This window comes from Cucurbita moschata, unplaced genomic scaffold (assembly GCF_002738365.1).
Source record: "Cucurbita moschata cultivar Rifu unplaced genomic scaffold, Cmos_1.0 Cmo_Scf00042, whole genome shotgun sequence".
Taxonomy (NCBI): Eukaryota; Viridiplantae; Streptophyta; class Magnoliopsida; order Cucurbitales; family Cucurbitaceae; genus Cucurbita; species Cucurbita moschata.
Window position 1 is genome coordinate 214438 of NW_019268558.1, and position 9453 is coordinate 223890.

At 36.3% G+C, this 9453-nt stretch overlaps 1 protein-coding gene across 1 annotated transcript; it reads left to right on the plus strand.

Annotated features, from left to right (window-relative positions):
* The first annotated feature begins 408 nt into the window (after positions 1-408).
* LOC111433450 (NAC domain-containing protein 30-like) lies at positions 409-2641 on the plus strand. The gene is made up of 4 exons (XM_023070506.1): positions 409-458; positions 1237-1412; positions 1797-2068; positions 2141-2641. Exons 2-4 carry the CDS (start codon positions 1250-1252, stop codon positions 2519-2521), a joined length of 816 nt encoding a protein of 271 aa, XP_022926274.1. The 5' UTR covers positions 409-458; positions 1237-1249; the 3' UTR covers positions 2522-2641.
* The last annotated feature ends 6812 nt before the right edge of the window (positions 2642-9453 follow it).

Below are 9453 nucleotides of genomic sequence, written 5' to 3' on the forward strand. Positions count from 1 at the left end.
CGTTATTTCAACGCCTTAACCATAATACTTTTAAAAGATATAATTTAGAGATTTTCCAACATATATGGTGATTTAACATAGTATGAAAAGAAAAAAAAAACCCTCTAGAACATACAAATTTAGGGTTTGCAACATAAAATATAATGAAAAGCATCTATGAAAGACAAAACAGCGGTGGGAAGAACATGAGAGAAGAGAAGAGAAGAGATGAGAGGGGGTGGCGTGAAAACAATGGTTTCACGCCGTCCAAACAAACCTTTCTATTCATCTGCCACCCCACGCGTAATCAATACCTTTACTTCTTTCTATCCTTCCTTTCTCTCTTTATATATATCTATCTATCCTCTTAGTTTCATATTTTATTATGCATTCAATCTTCTCTTTCCATTTCTCTCTCTACAATTATCCATTTCTCTCTCTTCTTCTTCATTCCATTGCCAACCAAACCACAATTTTGTGTGAGTATCTATATGTTTATGTCCTTTTTTAGGGTTTTATTTGGGATTTTGTTTCTTTCTGGGTTTTGCTTGAGGGGTTGGTTTCATCCTCCAAAAGTGTGTTAACTAAAGTCAGTGATCATTTTGAACCCGAATAAGAAAATCTTGTTCCATATAGAGTTGGTTAGGAATCACGACCCTCCACAGTAGTATGACATTGTCCGTTCTGAGCATGAATTCTCATGACTTTGTTTTTGGCTTCCTTAAACGGCCTCATGCCAATGGATATATATTTCTTACTTCTCATCCCCTTAATTAGTCAAGGTGTGATTCCTCTTCCAACCATGGAACTGACGGAATTTAATTGAGATGGGTTTGGAAGAGGTTGAATATTAGTGAAGCTTATAAGTGAACTCCACACGTGTGACTTACAAAAGAGAGAGGAGAGAGAAAAGGTGGTTGTGGGAGAGAGAGAGATAAGGGAGTGAACTACACTCAAAGAAATGTAACATGCTTTGTGGCAGCTAAAGTCAAGCTTTTCGGCCAACTTTCGTTTTAAAAATCAAAACTTTGGCCCCCAAAAACAGTAATTTTACTTCATGCACCTCAAAAATCACCCAAAATTAGGATTCTTGTCTCAAAACATATCAAATTTAAGCAACAAAATCAAATCTTCTCTCTTCTTCTCAAAGTTTTCTCTATTTTTTGTGTTCTTGTGGGTTCTACTCATTATTGTCTGCCATTTTCTGTTCAATAACATTAGGGTTTCATTTTAATGGTGTTTTTTTATTGGTCATAGAAGAAGTTCATCAATGGAGAATTTGGAGTCATGTGTTCCACCAGGCTTTAGGTTTCACCCAACTGATGAAGAACTTGTTGGGTATTATCTGGAAAGGAAGATCAACGCACAGAAGATTGACTTAGATGTGATTATTGATATCGATCTCTACAAAATGGAGCCATGGGACATCCAAGGTAATTCAATTATGAATTCAAAGTCAAGTTCTTAGTGGAAGTTAGCTTCAAACCCATTTCCCCTACTTGGACTTTCTCCTTCCTTCTACAAAAACTAGGCTCCACTTTTTTAACTTTGATCATTTTGAAAGCTTGAGATTTTTGGTTTCTTTTCATACAACTTTTGGTTAGATTCAATTAGTGGAATCCACTTCGATCATAATCAGTATTGTTCAATCGTTCAAAATTATAACTTTTTGTTCAATTTTTATGATAATGAACACGATCCAACTATTTCAAATTCTAAAGTGACCAAAAAATTTTACATTTAAATCTAGCAAGATTAGGATTGTTCCTATTCTGAAAAATTATGTAAAACTCCCTCTTAAATTCGTAATCGTGTAGGTAATTGTAAATTTGGCCTCGAAGAACAGAAGGAGTGGTATTTCTTTAGCCATAAAGACCGAAAGTACCCAACGGGAAGTCGAACAAACCGAGCTACAAGTGCGGGGTTTTGGAAGGCCACAGGGAGGGATAAGGCCGTTGTTTCAAAGAATAGAGTGATTGGGATGAGAAAGACATTGGTGTTTTATATAGGACGAGCTCCTAACGGCAGAAAAACTGATTGGATTATGCATGAATATCGTCTCCAAACCTCTCAACTTGCACCTACTCAGGCAAGTTTCTAAATTAATTTTGTTTTCACATTATGGTGTATGAGTTTATAATGATTGAAACAAAATTTGCAGGAAGAAGGTTGGGTGGTATGTAAAGCATTCAAAAAGCCAAACCCTAATCAAAACCAAGGGATTGGAGGTTGGAATAATAATGGGTATCATAATCAAAATCAAGGGTATTATGATCTAAAAACCAACCCTCAATTTGTTAGGTCCCCTTCCTTTTCAGATGGCATGACTCCAACCCACATGCTCAATTCCTCTTGTTTGGAGTATCCACATTTTGTCCCAAACAACAATCATTCCTCTTGTTTCGACATAAACCACCTCATCCAACTCCCGAGTCTCGAAAGCCCATCGCTGTCGCCCAGCTTTGACACTAACGAGACGAAGAGAAATCACAACGTAATGTCGCCTTCTTCTTCATACCCTAATTTTTTCCCGAACTATTGAGGTGCAACCACAGAACCATTGTGGATTTGGTAACTTTTGTTGACTTTTGTAATCATATAATATGAAAGCAAAGGCTGAAAGGCATTAAAAAGAAGTTAAGCTTCATTAGAGTGTTTTTATTTGTATCCCTTTGTTTTTGGAAGTATAAAGTGAGAGATCAACTTCATATCTGATTCATAACAAACTTGTTTCACTGCAACCATAAGGGGTTACTTAAAACCCTATGTGGGCTGCTCAATGAGCTTGTTCATCATGCATAAGCCTCTTACAATCAACAATATAATTTAATGGATGTCATACATAGTATGATATAAAATATGAAAATTATGGTAAATTTTAAATAAAAATAAAAACAAACTATGTGATGTTTGAATTTATTATAAGTGGAAAAACCGGTTCATAATACAATTACAAACCAAAATACAAAAGACCTAAAATGCACAAATGAACTGATGCCCTGAAATGGCTCCCTCTATGACCACAAAGCTCTGGAACCCTCCTGCATCTCGATCGGCAACCAGCGAACACATGAAAATAAATAGGAAAGGGGTGAGTAAAAATACTTAGTAAACAATCTACTTGTGGGCACTCGTTGCATTCTTAACCGAATAGGTATCCATGGCTTTTATCTGGGCTTTAGAAACTTCGAGCCTAGTCTCTATTGCTACCTTAGCATCTGAGGGGGTCTCAAAGTTTCAAGCAGATCTTTGATCTGAATCTTACACGTAGGGTTATATAGGTTTTCCAACTTTTCTACTCTTTGACTTAGGTAGCTTGCTTAGCCTAATCAATGAATGTTGGATATTCTAAGGCTTCATCATATCTCATAAAATAGTATGAAATCTGGTCTAAACACATTTGTGTAAGGTTAACAACTAGAAGAATGACTATGTGTGCCTGTCAGCTACTACGTCTACCAGTGTGATCCCTTGCCCCCTTCAAGGCCAATTTTGTATACAACAAGCATGTTTAGGGGACCCCTAACTATTTCCACACATGATAATGGCACTTGGACGCCTAGACACACTACATTACTATTGGGTATGTTGAGATTTCTTAGTTGTCTACTAACATTTGGTAAGTCGTTGCTAGTGCTAAGGGTGTATCATAGAAGATAGAAGGCGGAGGCTTTGGAGATACTGTTACACTACTAATGGGTATGTTGAGCTTTCTTACTTGTCTTTATCATAGAGGTCTATTAGGTTCTTAGGGGTGTTTAAGCAATTTAAATCTCATTTTCCATTTCTAGAACACTTGGGGCTAATCCAATTTCTAGATGTACTTAGGTGGACACATTTGTTCGTTGCTCACGATCCTGGGGTGCACGGTTTACTAAAAACATATTGGCCAAAATCAACATCTAAATTGCTCTAGCACTAGTGCCTTAATCTTAACTTTGTTGACTCATGCATGTTTTTTTGTTCTTATCTATCACTTAAAGCACAAAAAAACATATTCTAAACATCACCTTGGTCTTCCCCAGGTGCTAAGGAGGTTTACTAGCTTCCTGGGGCGGCTAGGTGGCTCTCGAACTTAAGACTCTAAAGTACTCTGTTCTGTCTCCTTGAGTCTTTCTTTGTTTTGGAGCACTAGGGTTTGGATCTCTTGATCCTAGGGTGCTTAGTCTAATGGAGATGTCCTGACCTAGATCATCGTCTAGCTAGCCTGACTCTAGGGCCCAATCTTAGCTCTATGCATATGAACATGCTCTATAGTGAAAACACAACCGGTATAATCCAAAATTAAAAAGGAAAAAAATGAAAGTTGTCCCAAGGTTGAGAAAGTGGGGAGTTAGACTCCATTATAAAATCAGTCCCTTGATTTTCTAAGTTACAACAATTGATAAATTTTTTGTTCTAAGTTACAACAATTGCTAAATTTTCTGACATCTCCAGGCCAGCTTTTCCACTGATCCAACTTGGGTCTGATACGTTCAGAATCTTTTCTACTAATTTCAACTCTTCGAAAGCGTTTAAGGTTAGTATGACTACATTTATCTAGTTAAAAATATTTAGAGTCAAATTTAAATTATTTTATGCAAAATTAGGTGAACTAATTTCCATGGTAGAATTATAATGTATGATTGTGGGACTCCTTAGGTACAATGAAGTTTCAAAGAGCAGCGTTAAGCTAGCATCAAGGGGTCGTATAACTTCGGTCTTGGCCAACCAAGTAAGTGGCTCCACTATCGGGTTGATTAAAATATTTTTTTTTTATTATGATGACACGTATCTAGTGGCCCCTGCACGTGTCATATATGTGGTATGTTTTGATATGTGATGTTATGTTATGTTAGCTAGACTATGTGATATACCAAATAATACTATGGTATAAACTATATGTTATGTTCTGTTATGATATGCTATGACATGCCATGATATGTTTTGAAATAAGGAAATCTATGATGCAAAACCTTCCTATGCAAAGTCATGGAAGCTATGTTATGTATGAAATGATGTATAAGAATTATGTATGCATAATTATCATATTTAATCGGTTAGGAAAGAATGGAGGTTGTCTTGCATCATTTATTATGCCATGATGAAAAGTATGGGGACCTAATGCATAACTGTTTATGTGCATCAAGATGCTTCTATATTATGATGAGTATGGACGCGTCACTATGAGACTGATTATGACTATCATGTTTTCCATGATGATATTATTCCCTCCAGGTGTTTGGCAACAGCTCGCCAACGAGTGCTAGCCCAACCAACAGGCCCAAGGGGTGTGCGAGCTTGTCTGTTGAGTTCATATTCACACGCGTGGACCATGTGTACAGAAGTACTACACATCCAATTTAGCCCGAACTGAAAAACTGCCTAAGAGAATGAACTGATGTTTTAAATTATAGATCCTACTGTAAAGACCCTAAATTTCCACATACTCAGAGTCGCTACTAACGTCTCATGCTCATCTATAGTGCAGAAATATAACTCTTGCATGAACATCATTTATAAAGTAAACTTCGAAAACATTTAAAACAACTTCTCTGGAAAACACAGCCATGGTCTTACGTGTTTAAATATGAAATAGTAAAATTTATAGAAAATAAAAACAAATAATTATTTAATTATTTAATTATTATTATTATTATTTTTGTATGGTTGTTACACCTACCATGTTGCATGTGACTGCATTTCAAAACCCCAATAGTGGGGTCACTTGCTGAGTATTTCTTAAAATACTCAAGCTATGTGCTACTCATACATTTCAGGTAAAAATAAGGCACCCCTATATGGATGACATCGGTGTCATGACGAAGGTCATGGAACTAATGTTAGAATACGTGCCTTCATATTTATTTTGTTTCTCTTAGGTTAGATTAGGACATTATGTTATTCTTATTTTTTTTATTTATTTAAATTTTCATTATTTATTTTTAAGGAGTTTATTTTCAAACGATGAACTATTTCAAATGAAGTATTCCACACTTTATTATCATGTCATGCATGTCGTAGCGACTCTATTTCAGTAGAAAATAGGGTCGTTACACAAAATCAATCATCTGGAGCTAAATATACTACATCATGCATGCATACATGCTCAACGAGAAGAAAATATCCATCAATCTCTTAGAGCACATATCATGATATCCTATCGTCCGTTGTAACACATCAGAAATCATTAAAATTAGCATGCATCATAAATTCTCATCCTAGCGGAATTTTGTTAATTTTCCTTTACATACATAACATTATTGTCCAAATTTTCCTGATAGAATTCTAACCATGCATATCCTAACCACCTAAGGTAAGATATGATTGTATGCTAGCACGTCTAAGTGATCTCTACAAATATTACATGAAGAAAGTTCACATGGCTACTTATATTAGATGATGCGTGCATTTTCGAGCTAGTTTTTGAGATCCCAATTTTCTAAAATTTCACTTATATGTCCTAATTCACGTCATATTAAGGTTAGTATCAAATCAGGGTGAAAATAATAGTGGTCAAGATAGGACTAAAACCACCTTATGCATGCTCATGCGCCTCACATGTAGAAGTATAAACGTGTCTAAGGGAGAGGAACTCACAATCTCGGCATGTCACGTGGCACACAATGAATGACTACTTCTACCCTTGTGGCGCACATTCGATCCTCGACTACATATAGTTTTTTGCGATTTACAACATCTCGACATGTAGCACACACAAAGTAGTGCTTTCAAGTCGGGTCGGGTCAGGCAGTTGGCTCGAGTCGCAATCACGGATGCAAGAATCAAATTTGGTCACCCCCTAACGATGCGCGATTTCCAAATGCATAACCTTTTCAATTCCTACTAATTTCATTGGATTTTTCATAAATTTTTTGACAAAACTGGACTCAACTTAGTTTCTTTACCAAAGTTGTAGATTTTCTACTTTTAAAATAAAATTTCCACATAATTATTTGTCAACTATGAAAGGAAATAAACATACTCAAAGTTTATAGAAAATCATATTCTTACCATTTTCTGAAGTTCACCTTCGGGTCCAAATCGACTCAAAGTTTCTTCTTGAGAGTTATGAGAAATCTTCTCGGAAATAACATAATAAAATTTTAAAATCTATCTCTTCCAAAACCTCAAGGATATGAGGGAGGCTAAAACTCAAAAAATTTTACCTTCCATTCTTCCTCGATTCTTAATAGTTTAGAATGATCCAAGTTCCGAGATATATTCTTCGATGTTCACTAAAAAATCTTACGAAGAGACCTCGACCAAATTCCGATTCTAAGTTGTTTGAAGGTTTTTTAGTTTCACCTTTTTCCTCTCCTTTAAACCCTAACATCTCCCTCTATTTTCCTTTTTCGTTCTCTCTTTCTTTTCTCTTCCATTTGGGCCTTAGTAGACCCCTCATTAACAGATCATAGGTTGAAATGATCATTTTACCCCTCCACTTTCACCAATTTTTTCTGCTTTAACTATTTTCTTTTATATTTTTCATGAGTTTTTTAAAATTTTGGTAAGAATTTTTCCTTCTACACCATCTTGCCATCTTAAAATTAAGCCTCTAAAATTAATTTTTTTCTAAAAATTTTCAATATTAAAAAAAAAAAAGTTGAAAAATTAATTCTTTTAGACTCAAGTATTATAAATTCTCCCTTCTTAAGAATTTTCATCCCAAAAATTGTTTATTTTTGGAAAATCTCAAGTAGGACTTCCTCGTATCCTACTCACTTTTTCAGGTCACCTCGTAGTCTTTGATAGTTTCACCATAGAATTTTGCCCAAGGGGTTTGCTTTATTGTGCAACTGCTTCACGTCGCGAAATAGTATCCTGATAGACTTCTCTTCAAAATACAGGTCATCTATAAGAGGGAGTGTCTCATGTTTTGTAACATGCGCGGGATTGGGGTGTACTTTTGCAACACTGAAACATGAAACATGTTTATGCACGACGGCAAGGATAGATGGCAACGCTATCCTGTAAGCCATAAGCCCTATTCTTTATAAGATCTTGAAATGGGCCCATGAATCTAGGGCTCAACTTCCTCCTCTTTCAAAACCTCAACATCTCTCTCTTAGATGCTACCTTTAGGAAGACATGGTCACTCACGACAAACTTGAGGTCTTTTTTGCGACAATATGGAGTCAGTATCCTTTGCCTAATCTTTTGCATTGATGCTTTTGTAACCTACATGAACTCCAGTCCTAAACTTAGTTGCTAGCCTCTTAACACCCTCGCAACTGGTAGAAATTTGCTCTGATACCAATTTGTAGAAATTAAAAGGCCGCTCCGATACCAACTTATAGAAAATAGACGCTCGCTCTGAAACTAACTCGTTTAGATAATTCTCACGAAACTTTGAAGGAACTATCCCACGTTTTCTTTCCACGTTTTCTCACCATAAGCCACTCCTTTCCTAAAATACATATGACTTCGACTGAATTTAAAAACCAAAATTAATAACGGGTTCATTCTTCTTCTTTTTTTTCTCTCTCTCTCTCATTTAAGTTTATTTCCAACAAAACTCCCTCATAAACTTAAATGCTCTTATTTAATGATTCCACCTGGGTTGTTTTCGTTTTCTCTCGTGGTTTTTTCAATTTTCTCTTTTTTTCCTCGAGCGGCAAAATAGGGTTGTCCTTCTCTAATGAGACTTCATTTGGATCTTCTCGAGAACAGCCCATCTGAGACACCAACTCTTCATTTCTCCCGTTCTCAGCCATGCTTGATTCAGACATCATGGCTTCGTTCAATTTGCTCAATTCCCTTCGTAAGTCCATGGCGACATTTACAACTAGCATTCTTGTTTCCTCCAATTTGGCTTTATCATGAGTGAGTGTTTCAATCATATGTTGTAAATTCACTACCTCCTGTTGGACTTGATTCAGGTTCACGTCGAGTGAATTTCTCTATTGAGTCAGCATCTCTATATCTTTCTCCCTCACTAGCTCTTCCACTCGATTCTCAATCTCCATGAACAGGTCTTTCTCTTTCTCCATACCTTCTTCAACTTTCTTCGTAAGATTAGAGATTATCTTCTCATTCTTTTCCTTCTCCTATTTTAGATAGAAGGAACTCTTACTCAACTCAGTCATTTCTTTTTCTAACCTTTTTACTTTTGTTTCCAACTCTTTCTTTTCTTCTCCAATTTTCATCCTCTTTCTTCTTTCTTCCTCAAATTTTCTTTCCGGCCATTGGAGTTCTCTCTCTTTGAGCATGAGCTCTCTGTTATTTGGTTGTTCATCTTTCTTTTATTTTCTCATCTCCGATACCGCGATTCCACCAAATCTGCTGCGTATCACCTCATTTCTAATAGTTTCCATCGGCTCACGGCTGTCGCTATCGTCTTTTGCGCTGCCGTCTCTTTTTGTGTCTGGCTCTTCATTTTGAGTCATCAAGAGGATGCCTCCACTTGTTGCAACATCCAAAGCCAGGTTGATGGTTTCTTCCGCCTTTTCTTCGACTCGACAATCTCTCGCATAATGACCCATTCTGCCACAA